Source organism: Hyperolius riggenbachi, chromosome 7 (genome assembly GCF_040937935.1).
Source record: "Hyperolius riggenbachi isolate aHypRig1 chromosome 7, aHypRig1.pri, whole genome shotgun sequence".
In the NCBI taxonomy this organism is placed as follows: domain Eukaryota; kingdom Metazoa; phylum Chordata; class Amphibia; order Anura; family Hyperoliidae; genus Hyperolius; species Hyperolius riggenbachi.
Window position 1 is genome coordinate 6,461,635 of NC_090652.1, and position 22,144 is coordinate 6,483,778.

The 22,144-nt window shown below is 46.3% G+C and overlaps 1 protein-coding gene across 2 annotated transcripts in view; it reads left to right on the forward strand.

Annotated features, from left to right (window-relative positions):
• TOP3A (DNA topoisomerase III alpha) overlaps positions 1–22,144 on the forward strand; it is a 65,724-nt gene that overhangs the window by 38,020 nt on the left and 5,560 nt on the right. For both annotated transcript variants that reach the window (XM_068243527.1, XM_068243526.1), the window contains 8 exons: positions 4,004–4,104; positions 5,307–5,381; positions 7,140–7,222; positions 8,029–8,236; positions 15,347–15,532; positions 17,119–17,248; positions 20,330–20,443; positions 20,531–20,696. In XM_068243527.1, the coding sequence (XP_068099628.1) occupies positions 4,004–4,104; positions 5,307–5,381; positions 7,140–7,222; positions 8,029–8,236; positions 15,347–15,532; positions 17,119–17,248; positions 20,330–20,443; positions 20,531–20,696 (1,063 nt within the window). The remainder of the gene's footprint in view (positions 1–4,003; positions 4,105–5,306; positions 5,382–7,139; positions 7,223–8,028; positions 8,237–15,346; positions 15,533–17,118; positions 17,249–20,329; positions 20,444–20,530; positions 20,697–22,144) is intronic.

Below are 22,144 nucleotides of genomic sequence, written 5' to 3' on the forward strand. Positions count from 1 at the left end.
GATGCTAAGGGTGTTTGTTGAATCGCAAGGGAGAGACTGGGAGCGATACCTGCCCCACTTACTGTTTGCTTATCGTGAGGTGCCCCAGGCATCCACCGGGTTCTCGCCCTTTGAGCTATTATATGGGAGGAGGGTACGCGGACCCCTCGATCTCATTCGAGAGGTCTGGGAGGGGCAGGACATGGGTCCCGGGGTCTCCATAGTGGAATACGTTCTAAAGTTCCGGGAAAAGATGGACACCCTGGTGGGGTTAGTGCGAGAGAATTTGACTCAAGCCCAGGCCACCCAGAAGCAGTGGTATGACCACGGGGCTAGGGAGAGAGTTTATGAGGTAGGTCGCAAGGTATGGGTCCTAAACCCGATGCGACAGAATAAGCTGCAGGCCGCTTGGGATGGGCCCTATACCATACATAGGAAGATTAGTGATGTGACCTATGTGGTCGCGCTGGAAGACCGAGGTAAGCAGCTGAAAACATACCATGTAAATATGTTAAAGGAACATCATGCTAGAACCGCTTGCGCTCTCCCTGTCTGCAGTTTGCTACCGGACGGTGAAGCAGAGGCCCTGGTTGACATCCTGGCATCCACCCAGGAAACCGACTCTGTTGCCGAGGTGCAGATCAATCCGGAGTTGACAGCAGAGCAGCAGGCTGGGCTATCTGATGTGCTGACCCTTTACCGTGGTACCTTTACAGCCCGCCCTGGTCTGACCAGCCTGGCTGTACACCATGTTGACACCGGAAATAACAAGCCGGTTAGACAGTCAGCCTATAGAGTCTCCCCTGAGGTTCAGGCCCACATCAGCAAGGAGATTGAGGAAATGCTGTCACTAGGGGTGATCCAACGGTCGCACAGCGCATGGGCATCACCTGTAGTGCTAGTACCCAAACGGGACCAGACCACTCGGTTCTGTGTAGATTATCGAAAACTAAATTTGATAACTGCGTCAGATGCTTACCCAATGCCGAGGGTCGACGAATTGTTAGATAAGCTAGCTGGCGCGCAATATCTAACAATCGTGGATTTGAGTCGGGGATACTGGCAGGTCCCTCTAACAGCTGAGGCACGGGAGAGGTCTGCCTTTATCACCCCCTCAGGTCTGTTTGAGTTCAATGTGATGCCTTTTGGGATGAAAAACGCCCCAGCCACCTTCCAAAGGGTTGTAAATGGTCTCCTGGAAGGTTTGGAACACTGCGCTGTCGCCTACCTAGATGACATCGCCGTGTTTAGCGCCAACTGGAACGACCACTTAGCGCAGCTGTCACAGGTTTTGGGGCGCATCACTGCAGCAGGACTAACAGTCAAGCCTAGCAAGTGTCAGATAGGTATGAAACAGGTACAGTACCTGGGACATGTGGTGGGGGGTGGAGAGCTTCGTCCAGATACTGGGAAGGTAGATGCCATTGTGTCCTGGCCCACCCCCCAAATGAAGAAGCAGATTCAGTCCTTCCTAGGGACTGCTGGGTACTATAGAAAGTTTGTCCCCAACTACAGTGCCCTTGCCAAGCCATTGACAGATCTCACCAAAAAGAAGCTGCCCAAGCAGATTCTCTGGACGCCAGAATGTGAACAGTCATTCACAGCTCTGAAGAGGGCCCTAGCCAGCCCTCCCGTGTTGCAAGCGCCAGACTTCAGCCGACGGTTTGTGGTCCAGACGGACGCCTCAGCCTTTGGCCTAGGTGCTGTGTTAAGCCAGGTAAACCAGACTGGGGAAGAACATCCGATTCTGTATTTAAGTCGGAAGCTGCTACCCCGGGAGGTAGCCTACGCCACCATAGAGAAAGAGTGCTTGGCAATTGTATGGGCCCTACAAAAGCTGCAGCACTACCTCTATGGTCGCGTATTCACGGTCGTCACCGACCGCAACCCTCTTAGTTGGTTACATCGGGTTTCTGGTGACAATGGAAAATTGCTGAGATGGAGCTTGGTTCTCCAACAATATAGCTTCACCATTCAACATAGGAAGGGGAGCAATCATGGGAATGCGGACGGGTTGTCCCGTCAAGCAGAACCAACAATGTAGGCGCAGGCAGGATAATCTGGGAAGATCATCTGCCTTGCCCCATTCTAAAGAGGGGAGGTGTGGTGATATATTGGGGTGCTGATGATATTAGGAAATACAGGAACATATCTCTGTCATTTTCTGTCTGCTATATCTCACATGTGTATTCTGCTTTGAAGGGATGGTTATCTGGCTGTACTACATTTGCAGTGAATTTCTCTGGAAGCAGGGGGCTGGGACATTAGCATACAGTTCCTCTGGACAGCCAGAAAACAGGTAATTAGGAAACACTTAATCAGACAGTTGCTTTGAAGCAGATCACACAGGACATCCTGCTGCAATGTGAAAGCCTTAATCAATTGTCACCTGTAACCTGGGGAGATTGGAGGTTAACAAAGTCTTTTGTTGTATAGGACACTGTTCACATGTGGATGTCAGATCTCTGGGAAATCAAATTATGTCTGAGGATGTTATTAAATCTAGCTTCCCCCCGTCCAAACAGGCTTACAGCCTCCAGGCGTATTTCATAGTATAAAACCGCAGCTAGGATAGCCACAACTTGTAGTTCTTGGAGGTAGCTCACACGGCTAGAACTAACCTGGTTCCTGACCAGAAGTGCGTACCGCCCGCAACAACACCAGATCGATACGCTGGTACGTTTATTTCCCGTTTATTTTGGTAAGCAAAATCGCTTTGTGTGTTATCTTTGTACATTTTATCTTGTAACTATTTTTACTTTGTTTTTTTGTAATCTTTTTGTATATATTCAGTTCTGCACTGTTCTATGTTTTTTCTGGAATATTAAATTATTATTTAATAAGTTTGACTTCTGCCGTACTAAACTAACACTCATAGCCTAGAAGAGACTGAAGTGTAACCGTGTATAAGTTCATGCCTAATTGTACGCTTGAGCAACACTACCGTAGGAAATTGTAATTGCATTGTGTGTGGGGGCGTTTGTCATACGTTGGCCTAAGCGCGCAGCTGACCCAACGTACGAACAACGCCAGTGCGAGTAGCTAACAGTATCGTTCGGAACGACTGTTAGTGGGTCTTGGCTTCACGACAGTGTAAGATTGCAACTGTGTGTGTGTGTGGGTGCGTGGCGTTCCCGTATTTGGCCTAAGCGCAAAGCTGACCCAAATACGAAAACGCGGAGTGCGCGCTGAGGACTCGACAGCAGAGTGGAAGTGTCTAGCAACGCTAGTGGTGGCAGTGAGAGGTGTTTTGAGGGGTTCCAGCCTTGTTTGTAGCTTAAATAAGGCTGTTCCCCGCTTAATCTGGTCAAACCCGCAGTCGGGAACCGTATACGCAGGCGTGCCGCGGGCCGGTTCTTGACACAGAGGACAGAGGAGGACACTGGAGGCACAGAGGAGGTACAGAGGAGATACAGCGGACACAGGTTACATGGAGGGAGACACTGGAGTCACGGGGGCACAGAGGAGGTACAGAGGGCAGAGATGGCACAATGTTCCGACTTATGAACAGATTCAGGTTAAAAAGACTGTAACAAAATTTTGAGCCTTATTTCTTCTATCCTATAAGTTCCTAAGCCTGTTCTAATGTGGTCTGTCTTACTGCAGCCTTTCCTAGTTGCACTGTCTCTGTAATATATCTAATCTTTTTTTCTCTGTCTGCTCTGTCGGGCTCAGGCTGGAATGTGTGGAATGTGCAGCACTGCTTGTCATTGGCAGAAGCTTTACACACCCTCTCCAAGCTCTGCATGAGTCACACAGTAAGCTGTTCTCACTCTGGTTAGAAGCCATGTTTTTTGTTTGTAAACATTGCATAAAACAGGCAATTACAAGCCAGGATTGCAGCAGGGAGTGGCAGAAACAGCACAGAGGGGCCCAGGAGAACATAATGAATTGAATGGTATGCTTTTTGTTGTAAGAATTTTAGAGTACAGATTCAGGTTAAGAACAAACCTGCCTGTAGTTGTAGTATTTAGTATTTTCTTTTGCTGCTTGTTGCTCACTGCGGTGTGTTTGTGTCTTTCAGTGACTCATGAACATGAAGACGGGAATGTGGAGTTTAGCTGGAAGAGGCACCGATTGTTTAACCACACGGCCTGCCTGGTTCTCTACCAGATCTGCATGGAGGTACGGGCTAGATTGGTTGGGAGTGCGGCAGTAACAGCAACCGACGTGCAGAGGGTTGGCAGCAGAGCTTACACTCACATGATACAGAATCTATAAATCTCTATCCCCGCCTCTTACGCCCGTCATCTGAGGATATGCGTACATTATGGATGGCTCCATAGCACCATCTAGTGGGCATTCAGTATATTACAACCACTCCATCTGTACAGTGTGTAGACAGGGATATGTAAGATCTAGCATTGTGAATCCATGGAGGAAGACTCCTTTCCACAGGGTACCAAAAACTATTTTAGTTTTCATCCAAAACATGTGACCCAATGGCTTCCTTACAGCCAATTCCTCAGGCTGCGCCGTAACAATACGTGCGGCTCGGATTTTCTTGGTCAAGAAATTGGGGGTAAGACTGTTAGCAGGAGGTTATGAATCCGAATTAATCCAAGAGGCCTTTAACCTCCTGAGCGGTCTGGACAAGCTCAGCTCGTCCATCACCGCCGGAGGCTGCCGCTCAGGCCCTGCTGGGCCGATTTTTATCAAATAAAGTGCAGCACACGCAGCCGGCACTTTGCCAGCCGCGTGTGCTGCCTGATCGCCGCCGCTCTGCGGCGATTCGCCGCGAGCAGCGGCGAAAGAGGGCCCCCCTAGCCGCCTGAGCCCTGCGCAGCCGGAACAAAAAGTTCCGGCCAGCGCTAAGGGCTGGATCGGAGGCGGCTGACGTCAGGACGTCGGCTGACGTCGATGACGTCACTCCGCTCGTCGCTATGGCGACGATATAAGCAAAACAAGGAAGGCCGCTCATTGCGGCCTTCCTTGTTTATTCTGGGCGCCGGAGGCGATCGGAAGATCGCCTCCGGAGCGCCCTCTAGTGGGCTTTCATGCAGCCAACTTTCAGTTGGCTGCATGAAATAGTTTTTTTTTTATTTAAAAAAAACCCTCCCGCAGCCACCCTGGCGATTTAATCAGAACGCCAGGGTGGTTAAAGGCAAACATTGAGAGCAGAAAGACTCTTTTAGAACACTTATCTGCTTTATGTACAAAACCCCAAGTGAGGAGAGCTGAACTTGTATCACATCCCCTGATCTACCCATTCAATGCCCACAAAGGCGGAGCCATTCAGCAGCTGGGGGAGGGAATTTTCTGGAAAATGCACTTACTTTAGTCCGCAGTGTTTTGTGAACTTAACAAAGGTGTTGTTGTGTTTTTAGGACCCCACAGCCACCGTCGTTCAGGTGGGGAGCAAACCCAAAAGCAAGTGGAGGCCTGTGGCTCTGGACACAGTGGTGCGTATGGGACGTGGGCGGCGGCTTTGGTCACATGTTCCTCGCACACATTTGTCTTGCAGAGATTGTTTTGTCTGCAATCGACTTTTGAAATCTTACTATTTTAACTTCTTCACCTCCAAGGGTTTTTCACCTTAAAGGGACTCCGAGCAGTGCAGAAACTATGGAAAGATGCATATCATTTTAAAGCTCGCTTTCTCCTCTTTCCAATGATATATAAACCGTCGCCCTACGCCTTTTAGTTTTCGCTATTTTCGCGATTGAAATTGCCGCGGCCGCAATTTCAATCGCGAAAATAGAGAAAACTAAAAGGCGTAGGGCGACGATTTAGGTGTCGCCAGAAAGAGGAGAAAGAGAGCTTTAAAATGATATCCATCTTTCCATAGTTACATTGTATTACACAGGCCGACTTTTTCCTAAAGTCAGCAGCTGCATTCAATTTCAATTGCAAAAATAGCGAAAACTAAAAGGTGTAGGGCGGCGGTTTATATATCATTGGAAAGAGGAGAAAGAGAGCTTTAAAATGATATCCATCTTTCCATAGTTTCTGCACTGCTCGGAGTCCCTTTAAAAAACCAGAGCAATTTTCACCTGTCAGCGCTCCTTCCACTCATTTGCCTATAACTTGATTACTACTTATCGCAACAAAACAATCTATATCTTGTTTTTTTTTTACACAATTAGGCTTTCTTTGGGTGGTACTTTTTGATGAGAATTATTTTATTCTAATTGCATTTTAACAGGAAAAATAAGAAAAAAATGTAAAAAATTCATTATTTTTCAGTTTTCAGCTATTATAGTTTTAAAATAATACATGCTACCGTAATTAAAACCCACACATTTTATTTGCCCATTTGTCCCGGTTATTGCCATGCTTAACATTTTTCCCAAGTACAATGTATGGCGCCAGTATTTTATTTGGAAATAAAGGTGCATTTTTTTTTATCTTTGCGTCCATCTCTAATTACAAGCCCATCATCTTTTTTTTTTTTTTTTTCCCAAAAAACATTTTTGGGGTTAACTATTGGCGAGTGTGGGAGGTAAGGGGTTAATTTTAAATAGAAAAAAAAAAGTGTATGAAAAAAAAACTTTGTATAGATGTATTTTTACTATTTGGCCACAAGATGTCCTCGCACATTAATACTTATTGTGTACTTATAGTACGTTAAATAGGAAGCAGTGTGCGCACATGGCTTCCGCTGGATGTAAACTAATGATCGCTGTAATGCTTTGATGCCTGCGACCATTCCTATGGGGACAGAGATTAAAGAATGGGAACTGCGTTTGCATTCATTCATCTCCTGGCTAACGATCGGCAGCGGTAACTAGCGCGGGTGCGCGAGCGGGAGTGCACGGCGGGGAGGGACGTAGTACCTACGTCCCTGCAAGGAGATACGGGATTTTGCAGGAACGTAGTTACTCGTCCCAGGGGAGGGGAAGTGGTTAAAGTGGTATGAAACCCAAAATTTAATTTTTGATGCTCTCTGGTTCCCTTTAAACACAGCAAAGCATGGAAAGACTGATCTGATGTCACTGTAGTGAATACGGTCAGCAGTGCACAGCAACGTAGGTGGCAGTGCGATTAGGCGCGTTGCATACTGCTTACACTGCCATCTGCATTGCCTAATGTGAGTGAGGCCTTAGCAAGGCTAGTACTACATGTACCTATGTTTACCTCATCATGTTACATATTGCTTTACTGTGTAGTGTGTCCCTTGTGCTTCCAGACGGTATCATATTACTGTTATTTGTGCGCAGGAGATGGAGAAACTGGCCTCTCGAAAACTTAAAATCGGAGCCAAAGAGACGATGAAAATTGCAGAGAAGCTGTACACACAAGGGTGAGATCGATCTCCTAAACGTTAATGGCAGAGAGATGACTGGTGCCACTGCGGTTACTCTTTTGCAGTTACTTTTTGGGCCATATGCAATTCACTTTTTCACCTGACTTTTCTCCCAGGCGATAATTTTTCATCTTCGATTTCAAATAACTTTTCAGTACTTTGCAATGGAAAAAGTACCAACAAGTTGGTGAAAAGTACTGTCTTAATTATTTTGAGTATTGTTTTCTGGTGGTTTAAAGGGCATTTTATTTACAAGTTGTGAAAATATCACCAAGGAGAAAAAGTAAATTGCATATGGGGCTTTGTCTCTTAAAGGACACCTGAGGTGAAAATAAACGGATGAGAAAAACAATTGTATCTATCCTCCTCCTCCTAAAAATGACTTTTTCACATATCCCACAGTTTTATTTTATATTTAAATCTAGTTTTTAAGTTTTTACTATTTCATTGTCTCTGCTCAGTGACCCCTTCATTGACGTATGCTAGAGCTGAAATCTATGAATTATTGACCCTTTTTATCTCATTCCTGCTCTCGGAAGCCATTTACTGACAGGAAAGTGTTTTATGGCTGTAATTACTTATCAGTGAGGGTTATGTTATAGTCTGACCCAGTCTGACCCGGATGGAAGCTGTCACTTGTATACGTGATGATTAACTCTTTCAGTCAGAGAAAGAAAAAAGGAATACAGCCTAGTTAGTTGTGTACTGGGCACTGTACATACACATGTCTATCTCATCATGTCACATGTCACCTCGGTGGTCCTTTAAATAAGCCCCTTTTTGTTGTTTTACTTTTCCTCTAGCTTTATCAGCTACCCCCGCACAGAAACCAACATCTTCCCCAAGGACCTGAACCTCACCCCACTGGTGGAGCAGCAGACCGGAGACCCTCAGTGGGGCGGATTTGCACAACGCATCTTGGACAGGGGTGGGCCGACCCCCCGAAATGGAACCAAGACAGATCAGGCCCATCCCCCCATCCACCCCACGAAATACGCCGGCAGCTTGCAGGTGAGACTGGGAGTTCTACCTCTGTGGAATTTTATGTTTAGCCGAAGCTGTGGTTCCTGCACCTGCTTACGGTCTGTGGTTCCTGCACCTGCTTACCCTCTGATCAGACTGCAAGGGGGCATCTGAGCAATCTAAAGGTGGCCATACATTTATCAATTTATTTCCCATCGATATCCTGCCAATTCGATCAAATCTGCTAGAAATCAACGCAGCAAACGATTCCTGATCGACCACTTTTCAGCCGAAATCGATCGATTCCACAGGGTGGAAAATTTAGGTCAATCAGTGGCCGGTCGTGAGTGTGTTGCTTGCGGCGTTTGATTCAGCGAGAGACGAAGCTACATGCTGGCTGCTTTTTCCTCTTTTCACTCCTGAGTTCTGGGGAGCCTGTGTGGCAAAACAAATACTGGGGGGCTCATGCACAGATGTTCAATGGGTTTCTTGTTGGAACTTGTTAAAGAGGAGCTGTCAGACATACTATGTCATAAAAAACAAAACACATACAGTGATGTGAAATACTATTTGCCCCCTTCCTGATTTCTTATTCTTTTCCATGTTTGTCACACTTAAATGTTTCTGCTCATCAAAAACCGTTAACTATTAGTCAAAGATAACATAATTGAACACAAAATGCAGTTTTAAATGATGGTTTTTATTATTTAGTGAGAAAAAAAACTCAAAACCTACATGGCCCTGTGTGAAAAAGAAATTGCCCCCTGAACCTAATAACTGGTTGGGCCACCCTTAGCAGCAATAACTGCAATCAAGCGTTTGCGATAACTTGCAACGAGTCTTTTACAGCGCTCTGGAGGAATTTTGGCCCACTCATCTTTGCAGAATTGTTGTAATTCAGCTTTATTTGAGGGTTTTCTAGCATGAACCGCCTTTGTAAGGTCATGCGACAACATCTCAATAGGATTCAGGTCAGGACTTTGACTAGTGTTGGGCGAACACCTGGATGTTCGGGTTCGCGAACGTTCGCCGAACATGGCCGCGATGTTCGGGTGTTCGCGCCGAACTCCGAACATAATGGAAGTCAATGGGGACCCGAACTTTTGTGCTTTGTAAAGCTTCCTTACATGCTACATACCCCAAATTTGCAGGGTATGTGCACCTTGGGAGTGGAAAAAAATATTTGAAAAAGAGCTTATAGTTTTTGAGAAAATTGATTGTACAGTAGTGGGTGAGCGGTGTACTATTCCCAGCAGCGACACAGAGCACAATGCTATACAGTGGTGGGTGAGCGGTGTACTACTGTTCCCAGCAGCGACACAGAGCACAATGCTATACAGTGGCTGAGCGAGCGGTGTACTACTGTTCCCAGCAGCGACACAGAGCACAATGCTATACAGTGGTGGGTGAGCGGTGTACTACTGTTCCCAGCAGCGACACAGAGCACAATGCTATACAGTGGTGGGTGAGCGGTGTACTACTGTTCCCAGCAGCGACACAATGACTGGGGGGACCCTGGCTAGCCTAGCTGGAGAGAGAACTACCCTGCCTACCCAAAGCTAAACCCACAGACAAATGGCGGAGAAATGACGTGGATCGGGTATTTATTTACCCGAACCACGTGACCCGTTCGGCCAATCAGAGCGCGTTCGGGTACGAACCACGTGACCCGTTCGGCCAATCACAGCGCTAGCCGAACGTTCGGCCATGCGCTCTTAGTTCGGCCATATGGCCGAACAACATCAGGTGTTCGGTCGAACTCGAACATCACCCGAGCAGGGTGATGTTCTGCAGAACCCGAACAGTGGCGAACACTGTTCGCCCAACACTAACTTTGACTAGGCCACTCCAAAGTCTTCATTTTGTTTTTCTTCAGCCATTCAGAGGTGGATTTGCTGGTGTGTTTTGGGTCATTGTCCTGCTGCAGCACCCAAGATCGCTTCAGCTTGAGTTGGCGAACAGATGGCCGGACATTCTCCTTCAGGATTTTTTGGTAGACAGTAGAATTCATGGTTCCATCTATCACAGCAAGCCTTCCAGGTCCTGAAGCAGCAAAACAACCCCAGACCATCACACTACCACCACCATGTTTTACTGTTGGTATGATGTTCTTTTGCTGAAATGCTGTGTTACTTCTATGCCAGATGTAACGGGACACGAACCTTCCAAAAAGTTCAACTTTTGTCGGTCAACAAGGTATTTTCCCCAAAGTCTTGGCAATCATTGAGATGTTTTTTGCAAAATTGAGATGAGCCTTAATGTTCTTTTTGCTTAAAAGTGGTTTGCGCCTTGGATATCTGCCATGCAGGCCGTTTTTGCCCAGTCTCTTTCTTATGGTGGAGTTGTGAACACTGACCTTAATTGAGGCAAGTGAGGCCTGCAGTTCTTTAGATGATGTCCTGGGGTGCTTTGTGGCCTCTCGGATGAGTTTTCTCTGCACTCTTGGGGTAATTTTGGTCGGCCGGCCACTCCTGGGAAGGTTCATCACTGTGCCATGTTTTTGCCATTTGTGCATAATGGCTCTCACTGTGGTTCGCTGGAGTCCCAAAGCTTTAGAAATGGCTTTATAACCTTTACCAGACTGATAGATCTCAATTACTTTTGTTCTCAATTGTTCCTGAATTTCTTTGGATCTTGGCATGATGTCTAGCTTTTGAGGTGCTTTTGAACTACTTCTCTGTGTCAGATAGCTCCTATTTAAGTGATTTCTTGATTGAAACAGGCGTGGCAGTAATCAGGCCTGGGGGTGACTACAGAAATTGAACTCAGGTGTGATAAACCACAGTTAAGTTATTTTTTAACAAGGGGGGCAATCACTTTTTCACACAGGGCCATGTAGATTTGGAGTTTTTTTTTCTCACTAAATAATAAAATAATAAATAATAAAAACCATCATTTAAAACTGCATTTTGTGTTCAATTATGTTATCTTTGACTAATAGTTAACGGTTTTTGATGAGCAGAAACATTTAAGTGTGACAAACATGCAAAAGAATAAGAAATCAGGAAGGGGGCAAATAGTTTTTCACATCACTGGATATAAGCAGATAAATATTTGCTCTACTTACTTAACAAATGTATTGGGCTGTGGAGTCGGAGTCGTGGAAATTTTGGGTGCCTGGAGTCGGAGTCGGGAAAAAATGCACCGACTCCTAATGAATTTGTAACTGTAATTAAAATAGAAAATATGATAAAATGTTCTATTTCTCAGATAATAGTCATTAAAAATAATGTATATATACAGTATATATACAGTAATAGCTGTGCTTAGTCCACAAGCATGAAATAAACCAATCAAAATTAGTTACTTGTGCTGCTTCAATAAAGCAGTCCCCGTATTTTTAAGGTCAGATATACATATCTGATTGTGACTGTATATATGTGTACACAGGAATCTCTTATATATACTAAATAACATCTATGCTGTAAGGATAAAGCCTGATGTGTAGCCGTGTCACTAATAGAGATGGTCAACGAGATGGAAATAATTCTGCATTGATGCTGATTTATGCAAATGTATGCACTCCCTTTGCTGATGAAATCAAATAATTTGATATGTTGTTAAAATTTGGTTTGGTGACTACAAATTAAAGGGTACCTGAGACGGATGAAAAGTAAAGTTTTATACATACCTGGGGCTTCCTCCAGCCCCCTTCAGGCTAATCAATCCCTCGCTGTCCTCCACCACCCGGATCTTCTGCTATGAGTCCTGGTAATTCAGCCAGTCAGCGCTGTCCGGCCGCATGCCGCTCCCACAGCCAGGAACATTCTGCACCTGCGCAATAGTGCTGCACAGGTGTAGTATGCTCCTGGCGGCGGAGTGTGTGCATGCGCACTACGCCCGACTGGCTCAAGTACCTGGACTCATAGCAGAAGATCCAGGTGGTGGAGGAGGACAACGAGGGACTGATTATCCTGAAGGCGGCTGGAGGAAGCCCCAGGTATGTATAAAACTTTAATTTCGTCTGTCTCAGGTTTACTTTGTTACACAGTAGTACTATACTCTACATATGCACTCCCCACAGAGCTGCAGGGACTCCACTGAGAATGCTGTGCACATTGAACACAGAGGTGTTGTCTGGTTACAATCTCCTCATTCCCCTGCAGAGTACCTGCACATCATTCTTACATGTACCCACACTTACATTGCCTAGGGCCTGATAGATGTTCTTTGTTCCGGTTTGTACCTTTTACAAGTACTCTTACCAAGGACTAGTTTTAGTCTAAAGGGAATAAATATAATAGTCTATATATCCTTCTCACTTCAGTTGTATTGTAAAATTCCTAAATGTTGGCAGTTAAGAGACGAATTTCATGTTACATACTTTTAATCAACAAAATTGTAATATGCAAATTAGAGGAGTCGGAGGAATCCTAAACTGAGGAGTCGGAGTCGGTGGATTTTTGGACCGACTCCACAGCCCTGCTGTCCACGCTTTGATTTTAGGGATTTTTCAACAGTAAAAAAAGAGAAAATCCTTCTTAGCATTTCTCATTTTAGCTGTGGCTATTTTGAAGCCAATCCTGATGCCATTTCCTCCCTTACTCTCCTCTGCCTGATTGTGTATGCATTGCCTGCTTTCCACTATATAAAGTGCATTGTCTCAGCATGAGAAATATTGGCCAATCAGAGAGGAACAGAGGTGTGGGAGGGGAAAACAGGAGGGAAAGAGGCTTCAGCCAATCAGGCTGCATTAGTTAAGTCTGAGGGGAAGTAGAGAAGCAAAAAAGGACAACCCAGCATGCCCTGCAACTTCCTTTGTGTGGCAGATGTACCAAATAAGAGTCAGGTAAACTGGGGAATGATCATTTATCAACAAGAAAAGTAATAGTGAATGTAACTTTTGGATTGCCTGGTTAGCATCCTTATTACTTGTTTACCAGATAAAAATAAAGCATTGATTTTATGCCCGACAGTTAAACTTTAAAAATCTGTAGTGCGTGAAGGGATTTGATCAGATAGATCGCTCTCTGGTCAGATAATGATCTGAGGGGGTCTGTTGGTCATATCGACTAGTATATGACCACTTTTTAGTCTTACAGGCTGACTCACTCCACTCACTTATGTTTGCTTCCTCACAGCTCCCTCTGTTGGCTGGAATGGGCAGAGCATCTATTTGTATTTGTAAAGTTCCAATATCTTCTGTAGTGATGTACATAATACAAAACACAAACTGGTGAGCATAGATACATGAAGTTCAAAACTCTGTACAATCAGGACATCCAAGAATACAGATACTGACATGGCTGATGTGAGGTTTGAGACATCTCCAATACTGGTACATGTTCATAGGATAAATAACAGCAGAATAAGAAACACTAGGAGGACGTCCCTGCCCCTGTGAGCTTACAATCTAGAGGGTAGTGGGGTGGAGACATTAGGGGAGGAGCCTGACCTTGTGAGCTTACAATCTAGAGGGTAGTGGGTTGAGACATTAGGGGGAAGAGGTCCCTGCCCTTGTGAGCTTACAATCTAGAGGGTAGTGGGGTGGAGACATTAGGGAAGACAGAGGCGCTCAGTGTGGTTTTGATGCTGATAAGCTGTATGCTCCTTTTTGATTGGCCTGATGAAGCGGGATTGAGCCCATGAAATGCGTTGCCTATTTTTACTGAGGAGTATAAATAATTTGTTGTTTGACTATTGATGCCACAGTCCTTCCTTTGTTTGCTTTGTCCGCATGGATGGGATAGGCCCACCACTGCCCCATCGGTTTTAAGCTCGTTTAAGTGACTTTTATTCTATTGGCGCCTCTGGAAAGCTTCTACATTAGGGAAGGAGACACGGGTTAGCGGAGGACGCAGTGAACCTCCAATGCTACCTATAGCAAATTATAGGCTTGTCTGAACAGGTGTGTTTTGAGAGTGCGTTTGAAGGCTGCCAGGCTCTGAGCATGCCAGGCTGGAGGGAGAGAGTTCCAAAACGAGAGGGACCACCCGTGAGAAGTCCTGGATGAGGGAGTGAGTGGAGATGACCAAGCTAGAGGACAAGAGGGTCTCCTGGGCGGAGTGAAGGTTCTGGGCAGGGAGGTATGGAGATTAATGAGGAAATGTAAGGAGGTGATAATTTATGTAGAGCTTTGCATGATAGGGTGGGAAGTGTAAAGTGATGGAAAAGGCTGTGCTTAGCGGCCTTTCATGCCCAGTTGTGTAGATCCTAGGTTCTCAACGTGTGGTACGCGTGCCCCAGGGGGTACTTCTGTTGGTTCCAGGGGGTACTCAGGCTTGATATACTTCACCAAGAATAACAAATTTAGAGTTTTAGACAATGATAAATCTTATTTAACCTTCCTGGCGGTAAGCCCGAGCTGAGCTCGGGCTATGCCGCCGGAAGGCACCGCTCAGGCCCCGCTGGGCCGATTTGCATAATTTTTTTTTTCCTGCACGCAGCTATCACTTTGCTAGCTGCGTGCAGTGCCCGATCGCCGCCGCTACCCGCCGATCCGCCGCTATCTGTTGCGCCGCAGCCGCCCCCCCCCCCCCCCCCCCAGACCCCGTGCGCTGCCTGGCCAATCAGTGCCAGGCAGCTCTATGGGGTGGATCGGAATCCCCTATGACGTCGTTGACGTCGGTGACGTCATCCCGCCCTGTCGCCATGGCGACGGGGGAAGCCCTCCAGGAGATCCCGTTCTTTGAACGGGATCTCCTGATCGCCGGCGGCGATCGGAGGGGCTGGGGGGATGCCGCTGAGCAGCGGCTATCATGTAGCGAGACTTTGTCTCGCTACATGAAAAAAAAAAAAAAAAATTAAAAAAAAAAGATTTGCTGCCCCCTGGCGATTTTTTAGCAAACCGCCAGGAGGGTTAAACAACACCAAATCTGTGATTTAGCAAATTAAAAGCAATAGCAAATGCTTGAAAATTGTTTAGAAGCAATTATCATGTACTAAAATTAAATATATATTTGTCAAGGGGTACTTGTGATGTTTGCTATGCTAGGGGGTACTTGGTGAGTACAAGGTTTTAAAAGGGGTACATACCAATAAAATGTTGAGAAACACTGGTGTAGATGGATGTCAGAGCCGTCAGTGCAGTGCTGTCAGAAATACCACCCCCTTTGTTTGATTTGGGAGAGGCATCCCTGATGTATGTCTAGGGGTTCTTGGTATAGACACAATTTTATTTGTTTTCCTCGGAGTAACACCTTATCTCTGTGCCTCCAGGGTAATGAGCAGCGCATCTATGAGTTCATCGTGCGGCACTTTCTGGCTTGCTGCTCCCAGGATGCTCAGGGGCAGGAGACCACGGTGGAGATCGACATCGCCGCCGAGCGGTTTGTGGCTCACGGGCTGATGATCATCGCCAGGAATTACCTCGACGTCTATCCGTACGACAAGTGGAGCACCAAGGTGAGCGAAAAATCCCGTCCGGACGCTGAATTGGGGAGCGGTGCGAAAATTCACAATTGCCCGTTACGAAATGCTGGAATGAGTGAGGAGCAGTGATAGGCATCCACATTCTGCATAATTCCGATTTTCGAGGTTCTGATTACAAATATGCATTCCGCAGCGGGATTCGGAGTGCAGAAATCAGAAATCTGCGGAATGCCACATTACTCAGATTTGGACATTTTAGGCCATTCACAAGACTCGGAAGTATTAGCGCTCGGTTCACACTTGATTTAAAACCGGTATCCATGAGATATGTTTTTAAAGCTCCTCGAAAACGCAGGAATCGGATCCCATGTTAAAAATTGGACCTGCTTCCACTTGTTAAAACACGAATCATGTGCCGTGGAATGCAAGGTGGAACGTAGAATCCGGACTTTGCACTTTTTCCTGGACTGGACAGGAAAACGTGCCTAATGCAAGCCTATGAGATCGGACTCTGTTCTCACTAGGCTAGTCGCCGCATCCGCGTCACCCGTTTTCGTCACATCCACGCCGCTGCCGTGGTGTAATAAGTTTCCCGCTGACCATCGCCACCTTTTGGTGCCTTCTGAACAGCCTGGGGGCCGAGGATTCTCCGTTGAGCTACATCAGACCAATGGGAATCCTCTGCAACAGGGAGGATTTTCATTGGTTCATGTTGGACCAATGAGAATTCTCCCTGTTGCTAGGGAGACTTGGCCTCTCGCAGCCTATGGAGAGCCGCGCTTCTGCTGACCCCGATGCTGCTGAAGGTGGGACAAGCGGCAGCAAGACAGGTGAGCGGCGATGCGTACGCGCCAACTTAGCGACGCTGCGGATATCGAACAGACGCGGAACGGTGTATTTGCACAAAGCTGATGCAGAATGCACACTGCGGGGACGCGTGTTTCTTTTCCGTTTTGCATGCGCACAAGTGTGGACCGACCCTGAGGCCAATCAGAGAATTCGGAAGTGTACCGCTGTTGTACACATAATAGCGTACATCGCTAAAATATAGCAGATTCTGCAAAAAAAAAAACATGTTTCTTTTAAATTACCTAACTTTATTAACAAAAACGGCAGAAGAAATCCCCATTCCTCAAAGTCTAAAATTCAGATTTCTGCAGAATTGGAATGCGGAATTCCGTCGGAACTGGTTATCGGCATTTCTGACTATCCTTAGTGTGGAAGCTGTGCAATGTAACAGTATACGGGGTCATTCTGAATCGCCAGTCCGCCGTAGCAGTGTAGCGAGTTCTGCGCGGTAATCCTCTGTGCGGTATTTATCCCTGCAGATTCTCCCCGTGTATGAAGTGCTGGAATGAGTGAGGGGCTGTGCGGTGTAACGGTATCACCGGGGGTCATTCTGAATCACCAGTCCGCCGTAGCGGTGTATCGAGTTCTGTGTGGTGACCCTCTGTGCGGTATTTATTCCTGTAGATTCTCCCGTGTATGAGATGCTGGATGAAGTGAGGGGGCTGTGCGGTGTACCTGTATCACCGGGGGTCGCTCTGAACAGCCAGTTTGCTGTAGCCATGTAGTGAGCTCAGCACGGTAATCCTCTGTGCGGTATTTCATCCCTGCAGATTCTCCCGGTGTATGAGATGAACGCCAGATTCCAGCCCAGCACAGTGGAGATGGTGGATGGAGAGACCAGCGCACCGCAGCTGCTCACAGAGGCCGATCTCATCTCTCTGATGGAGAAGCACGGCATAGGTGACTCTTATGGCACGATACAGCACTGGTACAAACCATGTGTGTGCGGGGGTCTAACAGGAAGTATATAGACTGAGAACACAATTTATGGGAAAAGAGGCGCCCAGGTGTGTATAAAATGGATTAAAAACACAATAAAATTAGAAGATGAGGTAGCTTACCTCAATGACGAAATCTTTGAGTCAACAAAGAATAATTTATTAAGCACAGGCAACGCGTTTCGTGGGTCCCAGACTGCTTCCTCAGGCCAACACCAGTGCCGATTAGTTAACGCTGATCAGCATAGGGAACCTCTGAAATACGAGGTTCCCTATGCTGATCAGCTTTTACTAATCGGGACACTTGTGTTGGCCTGAGGAAGCAGTCTGTGAGCCACGAAACGCGTTGCCTGTGCTTAATAAATTATTCTTTGTTGACTCAGATTTCGTCATTGAGGTAAGCTACCTCATCTTCTAATTGTATTGTGTTTTGAATCCATTGTATACACACCTAGACACCTCTTTTCCCATAAATTATATCACCCCCAAGATACCACGCCGGAGGGGTTGAGAGAGACCACGTGTGGTTTTACCATGAGTGGCACTGTCCTCAGTTCTTACCAAGGAGAGTGACCGCATGTGGGTCCGGCTGGACCATCCTGAGTGGAGTCGGGTTAATCATCTCCACCTGCTTTTTGTGGTCAGTTGCCCCTTTGCAACCCACCTTTGTGAATAATTTTTTTTTTTATACCTATTGAATTTTCCATGTGACCCTACATCCTGCACTGCTGGGCTCCCGTACTCTGTTTCCTGTTGTCTTTAGGGTGTTAAAGGGGAACTGAAGTAAGAGGTATACGGAGGCTGCCATATTTATTTCCTTTTAATCAACACCAGTTGCCTGGCAGCCCTGCTGATCCTCTGCCTCTAATACTATTAGCCATAGCCCCTGAACAAGCATGCAGCAGATCAGGTGTTTCTGACAATGTCAGATCTGACAAGACTAGCTGCATGCTTGTTTCTGATGAGTTATTCAGATACTACTGCAGAGAAATAGACCAGCAGGGCTGCCAGGCAACTGGTATTGCTTAAAAGGAAATAAATATGGCAGCCTCCGTATACCTCTTACTTCAGTTCCCCTTTAAGACAGCCCCACCACTATAGAATGAGAAGGTGGCTGTACGCCAAGCACCTCTGCAGTAATGTATAGAGGAAATGTGTCTAAAACACAATAAGGTTTTCCTGTGTCTAACATAAATTCTGTTCAATCAGTGGCCCTTATTCAATTCCCTTTTTCTCCTGGGGGATATTTCCACGCCTTATCATTAAAATGCCTTCTAAGCCACCAGCAAGCAAGAAAATACTCAGAATAATTTTGAAAGCTCTTTTTCATCTGCTTCTTAGTACTTGTTCAATTGCAAAGTGACCTCATTGATACAATGTAATTTTAATGCTTTAAAAATCATTTTTTCTTCTAATTTTTCTAAAATCTGTTTTCTCTCACCACAATATCAGCCATACAGACCCCCGTGATGATCTATTTGAGAAAAGCAATAGATTTCTCATGGGAAAGGGAATATTGGCTACTGATTGGGATAAAGTTCATTCCTTGGTTACATTTCCTCTTTAAAGGGGCACTATGGTGAAAATGATGCTGTTCTGTTATCCCCAGCATCTGTTATTTAATAGGGACAGCGCTGGGTAATATGCTGGTGCTTTATAAATTCAACCAATAAATAAAAAAATAGTAAACAGCATAAATGTCTCCATAGAACTTGTTAAAAAATAGCTCCTAACACCAATTTTACTCTTCTACACAGCTGATTGTGTTAGTAAATTAAAGGGACACTTAAGTCAAACAAAAAAAATGAGTTTTACTCACCTGGGGCTTCCAATTGCCCCCTGCAGCTGTCCGGTGTCCTCGCCATCTCCCTCCGATCCTCTTGGCCCCGCCAGCAGCCACTTCCTGTTTCGGTGACAGGAGCTGACAGGCTGGGGACGCGAGTGATTCTTCGCGTTCCTGGCCACAATAGCGCCATCTATGCTGCTATAGCATATATCATATACCATATACCAGCATAGAGTGTGCTAAAGTGTCTGGGAACGCGAAGAATCACTCGCGTCCCCAGCCTGTCAGCTCCTGTCACCGAAACAGGAAGTGGCTGCCGGCGGGGCCAGGAGGATCGGAGGGAGACGGCGAGGGCCCCGGACAGCTGCAGGAGGCTATTGGAAGCCCTAGGTGAGTAAAACTTTTTTTTTGTTTGACTTAAGTGTTCCTTTAACTGTTCCTGATGGGGGAGCGACAGGCTGGCTGTTCGCTGCTAACTGCTATTAGCCTTCTCCTTCTCTCTCTCTCTCTCTCTTTCTCTCTCTCTCTCTCTCTCTCTCTGCCACAGGTGATTTATAACGCTGCTCACACACTCCAGAGCTGTGTTGTTGCTTCTCACATGTAGCTATACAGTAGAAAGTAACTAAATGATCTGGCTGCTACTTAGTTACTTAGCTAATTACTTTATAGCTACACGGCTCTGTAGATGAACACGGCTCTGTAGTGTGTAGTTATAAATCAGCTGTGGCAGAGAGAGGCAGAAGGCTGATAGCAGTTAGGAGAGAGCAGCTAGCCCCGTCGCCAGGGCTGTGGAGTCTGCACAAAAATCATCCAACTCCGACTCCTCAGTTGATGAAACCTTAGACTCCGACTCCACTGTCCTGCCCGTCGCATCAGCATAGGAACAGCTGGATTTCATGACGCAGATCGAAGAATTGGTGTTAGGAGCTATTTTTTTAACACAAGCTCTATGGATATATTTATGCTGTCCCGATTAAATAACTGATGGTGGCGATAATGGAACAGCATCATTTTTGCCATAGTGCCGCTTTAAAGGATCTACTGCTTCAGTCTTAATGCTAGACACCACAACATAGCATCTGAGTCAGTGTTGGCCATACAGAAGGCAGCTGCACGGTATTACCATCTGAGTCAGTGTTGGCCATACAGACGGCAGCTGCACGGTATTAGGCAGGTGGTTGTACTGAGCAGTGCATGTGCTTTTACTGCAGTGCTGTATGATGACTTATTACGGCTGCGTTGTTATTCCACACGCAGGAACTGATGCCACCCACGCTGAGCACATTGAGACTATCAAGTCCCGCATGTATGTGGGCCTCACCCCGGAGCAGAGGTTCCTTCCTGGAGAGCTGGGGATGGGGCTGGTGGAAGGTGAGGACCTCTGCTGGTCACAAGTAAACCAGTCTGGAGTTGTTGGCTGACCTCCGGTGGTTTCATGCCTCTTGTGTTCCCTCCTAGGATATGACTCCATGGGATTCGAGATGTCCAAGCCTGACCTCCGAGCTGAGCTGGAGGCCGATCTCAAGCTGATCTGTGAAGGCAAGAAGGACAAATTCACCGTCCTGAGGCACCAAGTGCAGAAGTACAAGCAGGTCTTCATTGAGGCAGCAGCCAAAGCCAGCAAGTGAGCTCGACTTCCGATCTGGACCTACCTTCCTTCATTCATTCATTCATAGTCACCAAACCCTAGTATTGTAGTTAGCTCTGACGTCAGATTCTGGGATCAGCTCAATCACCAGTAGATGTCAGAGTTTGAGGGCTGGGGTATTGTTCTCAGCTGTTTATTCATGCACATGCAGATAAAGTGAGGCCTTGAAGTATTCCTGGCACACAGCTGGTCAGTGGTCCTGAACTCAGAATGTCCTCTCTGCTCTAAAAGATACACGACGATATAATAAACAAAACATGTCTTTGTTACAGCCGATACAAATCCTAAAATACATTTGTACAGTTTCTACTTCCTGATTCATGGAAGCAGACATATTGTTTACATCCTGTGCTTTCAAATGGGCTTACCTGCCATGGCAGTCGTGTGACATGGGTGGGGATCAAATTACTATGTGAGATTTGTCACAGATGAGGGGGAATTAGCCTAACTCTCTGAATACATACAGGGTACATTTCTATGTTTTCCTTCTGTCCTGTGCAAGAGTTCAGCTCCACTTTAAAGCAGAACTGAAAGTTAAAAAAAAAAAAAGTGTTTGACTTACTTGGGGATTCTGCCAGCCCCCAGCAGCCTTCCTGTCCCGCGCCGGTCCTCCACGATCCTCCTTTCTCCCGCCACCAGCTACTTTTGTTTGTCATACCATCGACTTGTAAGTCAACGGTAATGGCACCTGCGCACCCTTAGCCATGCGTAGCTTTCTTCACGTTCCGGGCCAAAATAGGGTCCTGCGCTAATCGCACAGGCCACTGTAGCTGGTGGGAAAGCTACGTGGGGCGCACAGGCGCAGTTGCTGCTTCGACTGAACCGAAAGTAGCTGGCGGCAGGAGAACGGAGGATCGTGAAGGACCGGCGCAGGACAGCACGGTGATGGCAGAAGCCCCAGGTAAGTGACACACTTTTTTTTTTTTTTTTAACAGTTCCTCTTTAAGGTGGCCATACATTAAGCGACTTGGCGGCCGATCGACCATCATTTGATTATCATAATCGGAATCAAATGAAAATCGGTGCCGCCAAGTGCATGCCTGATCAACGATGCAGCCAATTTCGGGTCAATTTGGGTTACAGCACCACACGGAGGACAGAGGGAGAATTTCAGAACTCCAGGGGAGGCGAGTAATATGCGCTGCAGATCTCATTGCAGTATCATACCCCCCCCCCCCCCTAAAAGCGTGCAAAAAAAAATTGCATTGCTTCAGAGCGTAAAATCATACCGCCAGGGGGGTTAAAGTGGACCTGAACTCAGAACTCCTCTCTGATGTAAAATATACACAACCGCATAATAACCTTTACACAAAAACATTTCTTTGTTACAGCTGATAGAAATCCTAAAATAAATCTGCAGTGTTTCTACTTCCTGATTCATGGAAGCAGACATATTGTTTACATCCCGTGCTTTCAAACGGGCT